Source organism: Papio anubis, chromosome 2 (genome assembly GCF_008728515.1).
Source record: "Papio anubis isolate 15944 chromosome 2, Panubis1.0, whole genome shotgun sequence".
Lineage (NCBI taxonomy): Eukaryota > Metazoa > Chordata > Mammalia > Primates > Cercopithecidae > Papio > Papio anubis.
Genome location: NC_044977.1, coordinates 178,161,709 through 178,180,043, shown reverse-complemented (window position 1 = coordinate 178,180,043; position 18,335 = coordinate 178,161,709). Strand labels below are relative to the sequence as shown.

At 45.7% G+C, this 18,335-nt stretch overlaps 1 protein-coding gene across 1 annotated transcript in view; it reads right to left on the bottom strand.

The window, feature by feature from the left end:
- GPD1L (glycerol-3-phosphate dehydrogenase 1 like) overlaps nucleotides 1–16,822 on the bottom strand; it is a 66,481-nt gene extending 49,659 nt beyond the window's left edge. The window contains exon 1 of the mRNA XM_003895215.4: nucleotides 16,572–16,822. Within this exon, the coding sequence (XP_003895264.1) occupies nucleotides 16,572–16,618 (47 nt within the window). The 5' untranslated portion in view covers nucleotides 16,619–16,822. The remainder of the gene's footprint in view (nucleotides 1–16,571) is intronic.
- Nucleotides 16,823–18,335: the final 1,513 nt, after the last annotated feature.

Sequence of the window (18,335 nt, the reverse complement as noted above, 5' to 3'; positions counted from 1 at the left end):
TTTTGAAGGGACCAGAGTCTACTTATAAGTGACACACCCTGTTCTAAAGAAATGGGCCGGGTGCGGTGGCTGACGCCTGTAATCCCAGCACTTTGGGAGGCCGAGGCGGGTGGATCACAAGGTCAGAAGATTGAGACCATCCTGGCCAACACGGTGAAACCCCGTCTCTAATAAAAAATACAAAAACATTAGCTAGGCGTGGTGGCGTGCGCCTGCAGCCCCAGCTACTCAAGAGGCTGAGGCAGGAGAATCGCTTGAACCCGGGAGGCAGAGGTTGCAGTGAGCTGAGATCACACCACTGCACTCTAGCCTAGGCTACAAAGGAAGACTCCGTCTCAAAAAACAAAAAACCAAAAAAAAAAAGAGAGAAAGAAATGTGACTGACCAGCAGAAGGCCAGTCCAAAAATGTGCATAGATATTTTAGAGCTGAGCTTAAAATAAAAGTACTGACTACAGCCCACAAAGGTGGTTTGCATGTGAACAGGTCATAGTTGGGGTCCTGTGGCCACACTGCTGGTACTCTCCATGTCTCAGCTGGTTTCTGTAACACTACACAAGCATAGTCAGGCACAGGCCTTATCTAGCTAGCTAGCTATCTATCTTTCAACTCCCGCATATCTATCTCTCTGTCTACCTGCCTGCCTATTTTTCAACTCCTGCATATCTATCTGTCTGTCTGTCTTTCAACTCCTGCATTTTGAGAATCAAGGGCACAGGTCTTCACAAGCCTGGGTCAAGAGCATGAGCAGCCACCTCCACATCAGGCTCAGCTCATCCGTCTACAAAATGATAGGTGGGGCAGGTAATCTTTAAGGTTCCTTCCAGGTCTATGATCTAATCCAGTGCTTCCCAAAGTGAGAAATGGGGACTAGGGATACACACAAAACCAAATGACACTGAATCACTCGTGCCCTTCTCAGCTCTCATGGTCCTAAGCGAGTGCAGAATGTCTCGCTGCAGTGCCATTAAGTGGTTCCCATCTCTCCAGCGTGTGCTAATTTCCCTTCTTCACAAAGTCTGAAGAGGCCTCAGACTCTGAGCCTTGGCAGGTAGTAATATCTGGCAAGAATTTTATAACACTGTTTTGTTTTCATTCTACTGGCTTTTGTTGTTGTTACCTTCTACTTGTGATATTTACTATACTGGTATGAAGTTGTCTTTTAAAGTAAACACTTAGGCTGGACACAGTGGCTTCCACCTGGAATCTCAGTGCACTGGGAGGCTGAGGAGGGAGCATTTCTTGAGCCCAGGAGTTTGAGACCGGCTTGGGCAACATAGTGCGATCCTGTCTCTACAAAAAATAAAAAACTAGCTGGGCATGGTGGCTGTACCTGTAGTCCTAGCTACTCAGGAGGCTGAAGCAAGAGGATCAGTTGAGCCCAGGAGGTCAAGGCTGCAGTTAGCCATGATCATGCCACCACACTCCAGCCTGGATAATGGCACACACTGTCTCCAAAAAATAAATAAATAAAAATAAACTTTCAAAGAAAGAATAGCAATCAAATACTACTACAGCTATGAAGCAGACAGAGCCAAAGCCATAGGGGTACTGCCTGCATGATGCGTTTAATCCTACCCAAACTCTTCGTCTTGCAGATTAAGATGCAGGAGACTGAGTCATGTTCACCTTGCATCCTACAATCCGGTATGGCCTCCAGGTGGGTCTTACCTGGGGAGGAGGCTGGGGAGCCTTCCAGGCAGAAGGAAGGCCCGTGGAGCAAAGGTCAATAACTAAGACAGAACTTGGAGGACTCAGGTTTGCTGATGGCCAGTCCTGGGTCTTTACATAGATGTATAAAATTCTGTTACCCATGAAATCATGAATTGTCTTAAGTCTTAGGCCTTAAAATATACACTAATTCACAAATCCTGTAACGCTATGCAAATGAAATTTAAAAGAAACTTGAGTAGATGGGTACTTCATATAAGATTTCATTTAATCTTTATTACAGCCCACAAGAGAGGTGCCACATTATCCCCATTTTACAGACGATGAAATTGAGGCCCAAAGAGCATAAATCAATTACCTAAGTCATGCTGTCCATCTACAGTCAGCAATTCAAACCCAGATCTGAGTGTCTCCAAAGCCTGCACTTGTTGCTAATTTATATTTGCCCTATTGTAGGGTAGAATCTTTTATTGAAAATATTTATTGAGCACCCACTAATTTCAGACACCATGCTGGGTGCAGGGGATGCAAGGGAATAAAAGCAGACAAGTCCCCATCCTCATGGAGCTTGGAGACTGGTAAACAGAGATTGATGTTGTTTCAACAAGCACACAAAAAAATGTAACTGTACTGCCGGGCACAGTGGCTCAAGCCTGCAATCCCAGCACTTTGGGACGCCGAGGCGGGCGGATCACGAGGTCAGGAGTTCAAGACCAGCCTGACCAACATGGTGAAACACCGTCTCTACTAAAAATACAAAACTTAGCCGGACGTGGTGGCGGGCTCCTGTAATCCCAGCTACTCAGGAGGCTGAGGCAGGAGAATCACGTGAACTCGGGAGGCGGTGGTTGCACTGAGCCGAGATTGCGCCACTGCACTCCAACCTGGGCAACAGAGCAAAACTCCATCTCAAAGAAAAAAAAAGGTTTTTTATATATATACATATATATATATCTATCCCTGTACCACAGCGACCTATGTGGTCAAACAGGCAACACAGTGACACCTGGCGATGACGTCAGGGAAAGCTGGGAGAAAGGGTAGCCAGGGCGGAGCTCCGAGGCTTAGTGGGCCTTACCTGGGGAGGAGACTGGGTACCTTCCGGGCAGCAGGAAGGCCCCTGGGGCAAAGCTCAGTCATAGCCCGTGGCATGGCCAACAATAGGCACAGATTTTATCTAGAACTAACATGTCCAGGGAGGAGGGAAAAGAAGGAAGAGGACAGAGGTTAAGGGAAGGAGAGAAGAGGAGATAGTGCAAGAGAAATGGAGAGGATCAGGGAGACTAAGGGAGGAGAGAAAGAGGAGGCAGGGAAGGTGGAGAAAATGGCATGGCAGGGGCAAGAGGCAAGGAAGGGACAGGGTGGGCAAAAACAGCACTAATTTGGTGCCTACCAGGTGTCAGGCACTGTTTCAAATACCTTACCCACATTATCCCTTTTAACCCTTCTGCTCTACGGCCCTGAGTCCCAGCTGGATGGACACCCACCTGCAGGAGGTCCTGACCCCCAGCTTGGCAATGCCCTCCCCCCCTCCGCCCCCAGCTAACCCTTTGCCATTCACTCTGTCCACAGCCTTCTCACCCCTTTCTCTCTAAAAAGGTGTACTATTTAATTAGGCTGGGGATGTACTACTTCAGCCAAGGAATGGCCGCCTGTTTTCAAATAAAAATAAAAATTTCAGGACCCTCTGAATTTATTATGCCAAGGGGGAAGTTAGGCCTTGGAGACTGGGTTATGTATAACTTGCATGCTTGCTATTCTGCTTCACTCTCTGCCCCACTATTCTTGACTTCCTCATTGTAAATGACTAGGAGAGACCAGATCTTCCCACTTCTAATTGCTGATCTTTGTTCTACATTAACTGCCTCCTTCATTGTCCTGTACCTAACTCACACCAGAAAGCGTCAGTCCAAGACCCAATGATGGTTAATCTGCAGTGTGGAATGTTAAATATACCTCCCCCACCACTCAAAAAGACCACCTTGACTAATCAGATCATTGTAACTATGCATTAAGCCTTACACAGAAACATGCTGAAATCCTAATTTCTTGGAATCTGTTCTTTCTGGGCAGGCTCACATGGTTTTTTTTTTTTTGTTTTTTTTTTTAAAAGACAGAGTCTCACTCTGTCGCCAGGATGGAGTGCAGTGCTGCAATCTTGACTCACTGCAACCTCCGCCTCCTGGGTTCAAGCGATTCTCCTGCCTTAGGCTCCCCAGCAGCTGGGACTACAGGCACACGCCACCACGCCCAACTAATTTTTCTATTTTTAGTAGAGACAGAGTTTCACCATGTTGGCTGGCTCGGTCTCGATCTCTTGACCTCGTGATCCGCCTGCCTCAGCCTCCCAAAGTACTGGGATTACAGGTGTGAGCAACTGTGCCCGGCCGGCAGGCTCACTTTTAACCTTTGCACTTAATTAAACTCTCTTTAAACTAGATTCTGACCTTTTTGATTATTTTAGGTTGACACTATCAAGTTGGGCCTAAACCTGACGAATTTGAGGCCAGAAAGGACCCTACAGTCCATCCTTCTTTTTACTATGGAGGAAGTGGAGGTCCAGGAAGAATTTGCCATCAGCTAGATTCTCCACATTCCATGTCCCCATCTCTTCCAGAGCTGACCCGGGCTCATTCTATGGGCAAGAGGGTGGTCCTTTGTGGTTTAAATAACATGTACTTTTTCACTCATAAAAGCAATACATGAAAAAATAATTATGAATAATCTCATCACCCAGGGAGAACCATTATTAACATTTTGTGTAATTCTTTGCAGTCAAAGGGCTTTTATAGAACAACCAAATGCCAGAGTATTCAATGCAAATGTTAAAAATGAAGTATTTTAAACATAGATTCAACTTGGTGAATGTTTATTTGATCTCTACATAGGGAAGCTTTCTAAGCTTGAAATCAAAGAAAGAAACCACAGAGGAAAAAAGATCAATGTGAACAACTTCACTTAAAAGAGTAAGGAGACTGAAAAGGCTTTCTATGAAAATTCAAACTGCAGAGGAAAACGCTTATGATAGAATGTTACATTTAACAAAAAGGATGCAAAATTGTACATACCATATGATTGCAAGTGTGCAATTAATAAATAATACCACCTCAGATCCACTTAGATAGCTACTAGCAAAAACACAGAAAATAATAAGTGTTGATAAGGATGCAGAGAAATCAGGACCCTTGTATACTGTTGGTAGAATTGTAAAATACCACAGCCACTGTGGAAAACCAAATTGGCAGTTCCTCGAAGAATTAAAAATAGAACTAACATATGATCAAGCAATTCTGTTCTGGGTATATACCCCCAAAGAATTGAAAGCAGGGTCTCAAAGAGATATTTGTACACCCATGTTCATAGCAACACTATGCACAATTGCCAAAAGGTAGAAGCAACCCAAGTGTCCATCAACTGATGTATGGATAAGCAAAGTGTGGTCTATACATACACCCGTGTTCATAGCAACACTATGCACAATTGCCAAAAGGTGGGAGCAACCCAAGTGTCCATCAGCTGATAAATGGATAAGCAAAATGTGGTCTATACATGCAATGGGATATTATCCAGTCTTAAAAAGGAAGTTCTGACACATGTTACAACATGGATGAACCTTGAAGACATTATGCTAATTGAAATAAGCCAGACACCGAAGGATAAATAATGTATAATTCTACTTATATGAGGTACTTAGAGTAATGAAATTCATAGAGACAGAAAGTCGAAGTGTGGTTTCCAGGGACTGGGGAAAGAGTGGATTGAGGAACTGTTGCTTAATGAATATAGAGTTTCAGATTTGCAAGATGAAAAGAATTCTGGACATCTAATTCTTTTCAATATTTTCGTTGTTTTCAACACAAACGATGTGAATATTCTTAACCCTACTAAACCATATGCTTAAAAGTGGTTAAGATGGTAACTTTTATGTTATGTGTATTTTGTCACAATTTAAAAAACACACACATTTAAAAAGGATTGCAAGAAAACACAAGCACTAGCATAAGATCCAGCCTATGGTCAGATCCTATTAAAAGTGTAGTCCATGGACCAGCAGTGAAAATATCCCTGAGAGCGTGTTAGAAATGCTGACCCTCAGGCCCCACCCCAGACCTGCTGAGTCAGAACCTGCTCTGTAACACAATCCCCAAGAGATTCACATGCACACTGAAGTGTTGATATAGTAGATGCACAACAAACATTTGTTGCATGAATACATCCTTTCTTGTTGGTAAGGTGACAAGCAAATGTTATTGTGTTCTTCATACTTGCCTATCTTTTCCAAATTTTCCCAGTATTTGTTTTTTTTAATTCTGATTTTAAATCATTCACATTTAGATATTTTAACAGACCCCAAATCCAAAGCAGACAAGTTTCAGCAAGTCCCAAGGCCTGTTAGCCAACCAGAAAACAGAAACTATGGAGGTAACTGAAATCCACAGATGCTCCCTAGGTCGATACTAGTCAATACTTACTTCCATATTTTTTCAGAGCAGCCAAGTAGGAGCAGTTTGGGATAGACCACACACCTATCAGCCTGTTCAAAAATGGCTATCCATGACCTGGTCAGCCATGCTATCAACCCCACACACCATGGGAACAATGTTCATCTGAGTGAATGGAGGAATAGTCAGTGATTAATTCAGATCAGAATCAAAAACATAGGTAGCAGGAGAATCTACCTGCCCACTCAGAAGAAGAACACACAGGATCCTGGAGAATATCTAAGTCACAGTCTCAAATTGCCTTTAAGGACCACCAGTCTTAAGTAAGGATGGCAGAGAACGAAACTGTCCATGGCGCTTCAAACAAGCATATTCTATATCCTAGCACAAATTTTTTAGATAAATACATTCTGCAGGCCCATCTATTGATAATGGAAAGAACCATGTAGTGCAAATTCTAACAGCCACCTGGCACCTGGTCTCTGTTGACATAATAACTGAAAGACTATACACCCCTGCCCTCATTTCTGGATAATGAGAATCACTGAAAACCATTTGCAAACATCCACCAGAGTCTTAATGATGCAAAATCTCAGCTTTCAAACCTGAGCTCTACACCAGACATGCTAGGTAATCCAGAACAAACAAACCTCTTTTCTGCTCATGTTTCTAGGTCCTCTACAGCTGGAATGTCACTCTCCACCTTCCTCATACTTGCTTATTGTGAAGTGAAAAATGAAATAAGAAATCATGACTAAATTACTTCTCATGTATTGCTAATAGTTCTGGCTTCTACCAACATATATGCAGATGGTTCAGTATGAGGCTATTCACTGCAGAACTCTTAGAATATCCATCAAGAGCAAACTGATTAAACAAAAGTGTATCTATGCCCAGGAATATTACACAAGTATAAAAAAGAATGAAATGTTCTTTATGTATAGATATGGAAAAGGCTTCAAGACACAGTTACATGAAAAAGCAAGGAGAAAATAAGTATGTAGAGCTCCACTGCATATGTAGCTACACATAGTATTTACATTTTAATTAGTTAACATTTAAATTTAGTCCCAATAGCCACATTTCAAGTGGGCAGGAAGGCAGAGAACTTCAACCACTCTACTGCACAGTATCTGTGTAACTTAGAACACATTACATAACTTTGTAAGTTCAGACTTATTATAAAATAAGGATGATGACAAGACAGTACCTCATACTGTGAGGATTAACTGAGATAACACATAAAGTGCTTAAGGGGTTATCCGGGATAGTCCTTACTACTGAATCTAACGTTTGTGCAGCTGTGGGCCAAAGCTGAGCATGAGCTGACTGTGTCAGGCAAGGCCTCACAGATGGGTTCTACTTGGGTAGAAGTAACTATTCCAAGTAGTAGTAAATGTAAATATGAATAGTAGTAAAATTAGTAGTAGTAAATCAGTCCAAGCTAGATGCTGTCAGTCCCCACCCCAATCCCTACCCTAGCTTGCTACTGTAGGTCACAGCACCCTTTTCTGGCAAAGATACTCTCTTCCCCAGAATCCTTCTCAACACAAAACTCTGCAGTCACCATCAATCAGCTATAGTCAGCGCTTGAGATGAAACCTATCTGCCATCATTGCTGGTCCTGGTTGTGAGGCTCAGAATCATGTTACTCAAACTCACAAGAGTTCATTTTAAGCAGGTTACTGTAAGATTTATTGTTTAAAACAAGATCCTTTTGAGAATGCTCTGAAATTAGACTGGGACAAGTATAAACCATTGTCCAAGACAAATGTTAATGCATGGTCACTTAATGATATGTGATAATGCAAATTTATCCATAATCATTTCTAACATTTACCTAACATGTTACAGTTGTCAAAGTGTTTACACACGCAGAATTTCAACAGACAACCCACACAGTGGAGAACCATGGAGTACAGTCTACAAAAGGCACTTCCTGTCACTGGGTGGATCCACTCAAGAAACCCAACTTATAAAAGTTCAACCTGGCCGGGCGCGGTGGCTCACGCCTGTAATCCCAGCACTTTGGGAGGCCAAGGCAGGCGCATCACGAGGTCAGGAGACTGAGACCATTCTGGCTAACACGGTGAAATCCCGTCTCTACTGAAAATACAAAAAAATTAGCCGGGCATAGTGGCACATGCCTGTAGTCCTAGCTATTCGGGAGGCTGAGGCAGGAGAATTGCTTGAACCCGGAAGGTGGAGGTTGCAGTGAGCCAAGATCACGCCACTGCACTCCAGCCTGGGTGACACAGTGAGACTCTGTCTCAGAAAAAAAAAAGTTCAATCTACAAAAAAGGGGTTTAGATGCTTGAAGGCATTTCCATCGAGCTGAGGTAGCTACATGAATTACTGATTTCATCTTGGGGATATTTCTGTCCAGATAGCTAGTGTTAGGGCTATTAGGTTAGAGTTTTCCTCCTCCTCCAGGACTGGAGAAACACAAATCCTTTGGTTCTTTTTTTGCCTATAACACATGCAAACCACTTCCTTTCTTCAGCACTGGAAAAACCAGGTAGAGAAAATCCAAACGATAAGGCTATAGTTTTCTTAGAACATACATGTGCATCTGCAGAACCACTCTGGCTGTAATGATAATGAGAGGTGAAGCCAGCTGGACTTCCTGGGTCGAGTGGGGACTTGGAGAACTTTTCTGCCTAGCTAAAGGATTTTAAATGCACCAATCAGCACTCTGTAAAAACGCACCAATCAGCACTCTGTGTCTAGCTAAATGATTGTAAATGCACCAATCAGCACTCTGTATCTAGCCAAAGGATTGTAAACACAGCAATCAGCACTCTATAAAATGAACCAGTCAGCAATCTGTAAAATGGACCAATCAGTGCTCTGTAAAATGGACCAACCAGCAGGATGTGGAATAAGGGAATAAAAGCTGGCCACCCCAGCCAACAGCGGCAACCCACTCGGGTCCCCTTCCACGCTATGGAAGCTTTGTTCTTTTGCTCTTCAAAATAAATCTCGCTGCTGCTCACTCTTTGGGTCTGCACTATCTTTATGAGCTGTAACACTCACTGCAGAGGTCTGTGGCTTCACTCCTTAAGTCAGCGAGACCACGAACCCACCGGGAGGAACAAACAACTCCAGATGCGCCACCTTTAAGAGCTGTAGCACTCACTGCAAAGGTCTGCGGCTTCACTCCTGAAGTCAGTGATACCACGAACCCACCGGAAGGAATAAACTCCGGACACATCTGAACCTCTGAAGGAACAAACTCCTGACACACCATCTTTAAGAACTGTAACACTCACTGCGAGGGTCCGTGGCTTCATTCTTGAAGTCAGCGAGACCAAAAACCCACCAGAAGGAACCAATTCCAGACACAGTAAGAATGAGAAACTGTTTTACTACCTAGGACAGTGTTTCTCAAACTGAAGGTTATACAGGTACAAAATAAATACAAGGAGAAAAGATCACAGTTAATCACCCACAGTAACATTTGCTACTGTGAAACATTTGTTTCTGGTTGGATGGGAAGTGTGCTCTATCATAACGTAAAATTGTATGTCAGTTAGTTGCAAGTCAAAAAATTTAAAGCCACAGATTTAGGAAACTATGAATCTCCTGAACACATGGACTAGAAAAGCGTCTGGCCTCATTCGCGCTACAGCTTGAAAGTGCCTATTAAGCTCATGAAGGTTTGCCTTCTCTTACTCTTGTTAGAACCCAACCACCACATGGAGAAGCCTGAGCTAGCCTGCTGAAGGATGAGAGACATGTGGGCTGGTCACTCCTGTCATGCTGGCTGAAGCCTGCCCACTGCTAGATGTGAAGGAGGTCATCTAGGACCAAGAGTCCCAGCCATGCTGGGTGTGGTGGCCCAAGCCTGTAATTCCAGTGCTTTGGGAGGCCAAGGCGGGAGGATTACTTGAGAGCCCAGGTGTTTGAAATCAGCCTGGGCAACATAGTGAGACCCCACCTCTATGATGAAATCTGAAAATTAGCCAGGCATGGTGGTGTGTGCCTCTAGTCCCAGCTACTCGGGAGGTTAAGGTGGGAGGATCGCTTGGGCCTGGGAGGTTGAGGCTGCAATGCATTGTGATCCTGCCACTGTACTTCAGCCTGGGTGACAGAGTGGGACTCTCAAAAAACAACAACAACAAAAAGGTGGGTGAGAGTGTCCAACCAACTCACCAGCCAACCACAGCCATATGAGTGAGCCTGGGCTAAATCAGCAGAAAATCTGCCCAGGTTAGCCCAAATTGTTAAACCCCAGAATCATAAGCTAATAAATGATTGCTGTCTGAAGCCACTAAGTTTGGGGGTAGACTGTTAGGCAGTGAGAGATGACTGATTCAGCTCTCCTCTTCCAATTGTGGAAGAGACTGAGCCTCAAAGCAGAATAACTACAAAGTGTCACCAGTATAAACTCATGGGAGCCCAGGACACTTCTGGCACAATGAGCTTAGTTCCTGATATCACCAAGGTGGGGAGGAGGAAACGGAAAGGAGAATGGTGACACAGATGGTGAGGACCCCAGAAACCACCATCCACCTGCAACTACTGAGACTTGGGGATGCTACTTGGCCTGCCAGAGACAAGATTTAGGGGATATGTGACTTTTCTGTCCAAAGGGACATGACTTAGAGAAGAGGAGGCTCACCCAGGTGTTGCTCTGGGATTAACAGGTAAAAGTTAGAGGTGACAGATTTTTAGTTTAGATTTTTCTAAGATTTTTCTTCACATACAAAGAAGAAAAAAAAAATAAGAGTTTTCTAACAATTAATCTTCTAATTAATTTTAAGATTAATTGCCTTGAAAATAGTAAACTATAATCATCTGTCATAGCTACAGGAGAAGGGATGACTACATTGGTGGGAAACTGAATGAGATGATTTTTAAGCCCTTGCTTCCATTTTATTTCTCAGAAGGGGAATATAAAAATGGATTTTTGTTGGGAGGATACTCAACATTTTTATGAAAATGATTTTTGTCCTCATGTAAAAGTATGCTTCACACTGAAAATGGTAAGAATTTACAGAAACATGGTCTTTGGGGTTAAAAGGATCTGGGTTTCAAGTTCACATTATTAACTGTTGATCTAAGCAAGTTTTCTCTAAATCTTAGTTATGTCATCTAACATAGGGATAATAATAGTACCCCACAGGCCTGTTATAATGTTTAAATGAAATAACACCATGTACATGACACACAGAAAATGATCAATTATTATATTTATGCCTCTTAAGGAACAGAAGGAGATGGAATGGAAGAATGAAGCAAGAATGGAAGAGGTGAAGGTTAAGAAATGAAAGGTTAAGGTAAGAAACTGAGAGCTCTCGACTCATTCCTAGAATAGTAGTCATTATTATATTATATATATATTTTTTGATAGGGTTTCCCTCCTGTCACCCAGGCTGGAGTGCAATGGCGCCACCTTGACTCACTGCACTCTTCACCTCCTGGGCTCAAGTGATTCTCCTGCCTTAGCCTCCCAAGTGGGTGGGACTACAGGCACATGCCATCATGCCCAGCTGATTTTTATATTTTTTTGTAGAGACAGGGTCTCACTAAGTTGTCTAGGCTGGTCTTGAACTCCTAGGCTCAACCAATCCACCTGCCTCAGCCTCCCGAAGTGTTGGGATTACAGGTATGAGCCACTGCGCCATGATTTTTATTTATATTTTATTTATTTATTTTTTTAAATTTAGAGACAGGGTCTTGCTATGTTTCTCAGGTTGGACTCAAATTCTGGGACTCAAATGATTCTTCCACCTCAGCCTCCCAAAGTGTTGAGGTTATAGACATGAGCCACTGCACCCAGCCACACTCATGATTTGTACACTGAACAGGTGTGGGAGATGAGGGAAACAGGTGATTAAATATTACTTTTTAAAAAGCCGTACAAACTTTCTCACCTTAGCCCACAAGGGAACTCTAAATCTCTTCCAAGTTCATCTCCAGTCCATCCTATCAACTCTCACTCAATTTCCAAGGTAGAAGTGTGTCCGTGCGCCTGTCCTCAGGGAAGGATTATTTCTGCCCATAAAGGAGCTAACTTACAGTCACTCAAATTGTTTCTGAGCTCTCTGTGTGGCGAGAATCACAACAGAAACTGAGTACCGCAGACAAAAGGGTGTCCAGGGAGGTCGAACAGCCAGGATGCTGCTCCCAGCCCATCCCAGCAGACCAAAAAAAAAAAAAAAAAAAGAGTCACAGGTCCAGTTTCAGTCATCAGCGCAAAGTGGGCCAAAGCGCTCCTTGACCTTCAGTATCAGAGAAAATGCCAGGCTGTGGGGTGATGTGAAAACAAGGACAAGAGATACGCAACTCCCAAGGACACTCCTCCAGCTGTCTATCAGTCACTCTCCTCGTCTCCTGTCTTCTCTCCCATCCTCTGCCTCTCTACCCCTTGGCCAAACCCCAAACCAGTCCATTTTGTGACTTAATGACAACTCTGATCAAGGATGATGAAACTAATAATACTAATAGAAACTATCATTTACTGAGTGCTAGTCACCATGCACTCTCCCCAGATCATTTCATTTAATCCTAACCATAATCCCAGACAGCAGGTATCAACATATGATTCTTAGAGAGAAGCACTTTTCCCAAGGCCTCAGACCTGCCAAGTGGCGGACCCAGGCAGTCAGATTCCCAAGCTCGCTCTTATACCACTGCACTACCCTGCCTCCAAAGGAGATTTAGGATGTGTTTCTGGACATATGCTTCCTATCACAAGGGTTTGGCTGTAAATACAGCCCTGAGGTTTTAACTCTAGAACTTTATTTTGCACTGTATCTGGGTGATCTTCCCAAGGTGCTGGTTTAAAAAAAGAAATTTTGGGCCAGGCACTGTGGCTCATGCCTGTAATCCCAGCACTTTGTGAGGCCAAGGCGGGCAGATTACTTGAGGCCAGGAGTTCAAGACCAGCCTGGCCAACATGGCAAAACCCCGTCTCTACTAAAAATACAAAACTCAGCTGGGCATGGTGGTGCCTGCCTGTAATCCCAGTTACTCAGGAGGCTGAGGCATGAGAATCACTTGAACCCAGCAGATGGAGGTTGCAGTGAGCCAAGATTGTGCCATTGCACTTTAGCCTGGGTAACACAACTGACTGTGTCTCAACAACAAAACAAACAAACAAAAAAGAAACTGTTTCATCTTTGAAAGAACCTGAGAAGCTTTTGTTGCTTTTCCAAATCAAAGTCACAGAGCCAGGAAAAGTCACGCAGGTTAGGAAGTCCCTCCCTGCACCTGCGGCAGCGGGCAGCACAGCAGGGCTCCGCTGGATGCATGAGGGCCCCTCCTCTGGCCTCCTCTCTCTAATCTGTGTAGAGAAAATGAGCTTCACCAAAGAACAGGACAAGGGCATGTTATACAACAGGTTTACTTTCCTGCCCAGGACCTTCCTGGCTGAAGCTCCCTGGCAAGCCAGCTAAATTCAATATTCTGGTAACTGTATTGCAACTGATGACAATTGACTTGGGAGAGGCACTCCATGTGAGAGTTCTCATATGTGACAAACACTTTTATTTACACAAGGAGGCTAAGCTGCCTTAAAGTTCCAAGTATAAATATTGCTCAAGCAACTTGACATTCCTGAGGTAAGAACCAGATCTGGAAGGGTAGGTCTATCTCTTCTTGATCTGTATTAAATTTGGCAAAAGGCTAAAGTTCCTTAAGCAAAAAAAAAATCTCATTCTCAGGGGATATGATTAAGCAAGTCTAGTTTCAGTGGTAATTCGGACACAAGTGGTCTTGGGACCACACTTTAAGAAACACGATTTAAAATGTAAGCAGTTATTCCATTCCACTTGGCATTTCCTTCGGTCTTATCTTCCATGCCCTCACTGATCTCAGACCTGAAGGTAAGTTGTTTAAGGACAGGGACTGTGTCCAGCTGTGTCTGCATCCCTGGTCAGACCACAGTATCTACACTGGGCAACACTCAAACGTCTGCTGACCAGAGCTCAACACCCCTCTGGGGCTTCTCCATGTTGTTTTCAGTTCCTGAGTGCCTGAATCCTTCTGGGGAGGTCGTGATCCTCTCTCTAGGACTTGAGTATCTCTGTACCCAAGGCGGTGGCACAGAAGCCAAGAATTGTTCCCGTCTAATCCCATAATTAATGAAGCCAGGCAGCCAGCCCAAACTATCAGCACATTTCTCAATTGCTCTGCTTCAGTATCACTGGCCAAGTTCTACTCCATTTCCCTGGGCTGGAGTGGGCCAAGGAAACAGTCAAGTACACCAGAATGAAGAAGCCATGGGCAGGCAGCCAAATCCCAGCAGAGGGGGCAGGAGGCTCACTTCACTACTCTTGCTCCAGGCCCAGTTCCAGCATGGCAGAGCTGTGTGTGTTACTTGTCCTGCACCTTGCAAATTAGGAAAAGGGGCTGTCATCCATGGAATTTTACAGAATAGAAAACTAATGTTAAAAAAAACATGTGCTAAATGGGTGCCTTTCAAATGGCATGGGCCAACGGGGAGCTGACACTGCACTCAAGTGACCTTGAGATTAAAACTGGCAAAGCCAAGCTGCAAGTCCAAATTAAGCTCTGCAGCAGCAAGGTACCAACTCTATTAAATGTTGTGTAGAACATTCTGTTGTTGGTTGAAAAATGCAGCTCACAGAAAAGTATACAATACCCTAGTATTTGTAGGGTGGAGGGGAAAGGAATATATGTAAGCATTCACTTGCATGGAATTCCTCCAGAAAGGACAGAAGTAATTCATAAGACTGGTTTTCCTTCAGGAGGTATTCAGGGGGGATAAATGTGGATGGGTGATGTTTCACTGTTTTTGGTACGCTTTGGTTTTTGTTTTTTATTTTTTGTTTTGTTCTGTTCTTTTGAGACAGGGTTTCACTCCCTTTTTTGAGACTAGAGTACGATGGCGCGATCTAATTTTGGCTCACTGCAACCTCTGCCTCCCAGGCTCAGGCGATTCTCCTGCCTTAGCATCCCAAGTGCCTGGGACCACAGGCATGTGCCACCATGCCCAACTAATATTTTATTTTTTGTAGAGGCGGGGTTTCACCATGTTGCCCAGGCTAGTCTCAAACTCCTGGGCCCACCTCAGCCTCCCAAAGTGCTGGGATTACAGGCATAAGCCACGGCGCCCGGCCCTGGTTGTTAAACAATGTGAATGTATTATTCAATCAAATATCATTATGGTTTTAAAAATTAGTTTTGTGGCAGGGAGCGGTCGCTCACACCTGTAATCCCAGCTACTCAAGTGGATGAGGCACAAGAATCGCTTGAATCCGGGAGGTGGAGGTTGCAGTGAGCCAAGATCGTACCACTGCAGTCCAGCCTGGGCAACAGTGTCTTAGTATTGACTTAGCATATGCCAGGCACTAGGGTAGATGCCATTCTCAAAAGTTGGAGACAGATAATCAAATAACTCCTTATAAAACAATGATACAGGCCAGTAATAGGGACACAGAGAGAGGCCACTGGCTGGGATGGAAAAGTGAAGAACCAGGTAAGGTTTCCTTCAATAAGTACTTTCTGGGCCATGTCTTGAAAGAGTAAAAGTAAGACCAACTACCCAGGACCAACTGCTGCAGCACTTCTGATGCCTGTCGCGCCACAGAAAAACCGGTAAACAGGAGCACTGAAAGGACATCATCACTCTTAACTATATTGTACACCAGTCCCTCCAGTGTGGCGAAGAGTGTACAGCAAAGAAAAAAGGCTTAGAAACACCAGATGCTGCACTTTGCTTCCTTCCCCCTTCACACCCCCACCTCTACATTCACCCAGACACACCAGAGAATCCCACAGTGTACGTTTGATTAAGGGTACTAGAAGAACTGACATTTCTAAAGTGCTCCATAAAATGTTAAAGTCAAATAAGGCCCCAAAGAGACTCAAAGCTTCGCAAACATCTCGGCAAGGGAGAATTCTCAACGCCTCAGGGGCAGCGGCCTGTTGAAACTTGGATTTTCTTCCTGATAGGACGCGCCTAAGATAGTGGACCTATCAGAAGCGGGGGCGAGACGGGCACCTTGAAGGGTAGAGCCTGCCCCGCCCGTGACCTGGGCAGCAAGAGCCCTTTAGCCCTCTCCGCCTTGGTTTCCTGAACACCGAAACTGCAGTAAGAATGCTCGAGCCTCCTCCAAGTCCTTGACCCAGGAGATCCGCCGTGGAGAACGGAGCAAGCCCTTAGGATGTTGTGCAAAACACCCAGGCGTGGCAAGCAGGTGGCTTCTGTGCGCTCAGTAACGAGGGCGCAGACAGGTGCCCGCGTGCGCGAGGTGCCCTCTCTCCGCGCTGTCCCCCGCACGCACGCGGGCCCAGCGCCTCCCGAGCGAGTGCCCCGGTGCGGCCTCCTCGGGCGCACCGTGCCCAGCCCAGCAACGAGGTCGCCCACCCCGCCTCCCTGCGCGCAGTGCCCGGTGCCCACGCCGCAGCATGGGGCGCGCAGCCCTCACCGCCCGGGAGAGGCGCTTCCTGGAAGCGGAGCCCCGGCCTCCAACCCGCCGCCGCTCACCAGTTCCCCGAGCCCACGATGCACACTTTCAGGGGCGCCGCTGCCATGGCCAGGCCGAATGTAGCCGCCCGGACCGTGCTTTCCTGGCCGGCTGCCCACCTCCGCCTGCTCAGCCTTGCCCGCAGCGGCTGGCGGCGGCCCCGCCCCGTTCGCCTCTCCGCCAATGGTCGCGGCCACCCCCGCCCGGCTCCGGGGGCCACAGCTGACAGCCGGGCTGGACCCGCTTCGCCACTCCCAAGAACCACTGCGCACGCCTGGCCCTGGCCGGCCTCCCGGCCCGGCTCCGGCACCGCCCCACCCTGCCCGAGGCACGTCGGGACATGTAGTCCTCATCCGCTGTCGCTGCGCGGCCCTAGGCAGCAGCTCCCGCCGCGCCACGTGCAGGCCCCGGCCACTGAGCAGCGACTCCCACCCCTGGTTCCCGGTGGAGGCTGCACTCCATCCTCATGGGTGGAGCAGACCCGACCATCTCGCCGTGGTGCCCCCTCACGCTCCTTTTTCCCTACGCGGGAAGGGCTGCCACATTCCCATTTGGAGCCGAGAGAGGCTCCTAGGTTGACTCTCAAGCCGACCAGACTTGGGGCAGAGCTCGAAGTGCCCACCCTGCCTTGTCATCCTCTGCCTCATTTGCACACACAAGACACAGCCTGGCACCTCTGAGCTTCTTAGTGAACTTGGATCTTCAGAGGGCTTTGGAATTTGGCTGGACAGTACCTGCATTTCAAGGATGACACCTTTTCTAGTTAGAGTCAAGATAGAAACTTGACCTGGTGCAGTGGCTCAGGCCTATAATCCCAGCACTTTTGGAGGCCGAGTCAGGAGGATCACTTGAGCCCAGGAGTTCGAGACCAGCCTGGGCAACATCATTAGGAGCCCCACCCGTCTGTACAAAAATTTTAAAAATTAGCCAAGCATGGTGTCTCACACCTGTAGTCCTAGCTACTAAGGAGGCTGAGGTGGGAGAACTAAATGTGCCCAGGAGGTCGAGGCTTCAGTGAGCCAGGATAGGGCCACTGCACTCCAGACTGAAGGACAGTGAGACCTTGTCTCAACAAAAAATAAATACATAAAAATAAAGGAAAAAAGGTAACAACAGCTTGCATTCAGTGGGTGTCACCCTCACACACTTGGCAGGAATTGCCTTACCATTGTCTTTGACCAGGGCCTGACTTATCCCTTGCTTGTGGTTTGTTTGCATTTGTGATTAACACAATGCTCTCCTCCTTCTTGACAAATAGAACCTTAGTTTGTTCATTCTGAGCATCAGTCTCTGCCAGGCACTGTGCTAGACATTGTCAGAGTAAGACAAAGTCCTTTAAACCAGTGGTTCTCAAAGTCTGCTGCATATTAGAGTCACTGGAGCTTTTAAAAATCCCCATGCCCAGGTACCATTGCAGGCCAGTTACATCAGAATGTCCCAGGGTGGGATCCAGGCATCAGCATATTTATTTATTTATTGACTTATATATTTTTCGAGACAGTCTCCCTCTGTTGCCGGGCTGGAGCAGGATTTTTTAAAGTTCAAGAGGTAATTGCAAAAGGAAGCCAAGATTGAGAACCAGAAGACTAAAATATCAGTGGATTTTGGCTAAAGAAACAAATACTCTAGTACCTACAAAAAAACTAAGCCTAGGCTGGGTGCCATGGCTCACGCCTATAACCCCAGCACTTTAGGAGGCCGAGGTAGGCAGATCACCTGAGGTCAGGAGTTCGAGACCAGTCTGCCCAACTTGGTGAAACCCCGTCTCTACTGAAAATACAAAA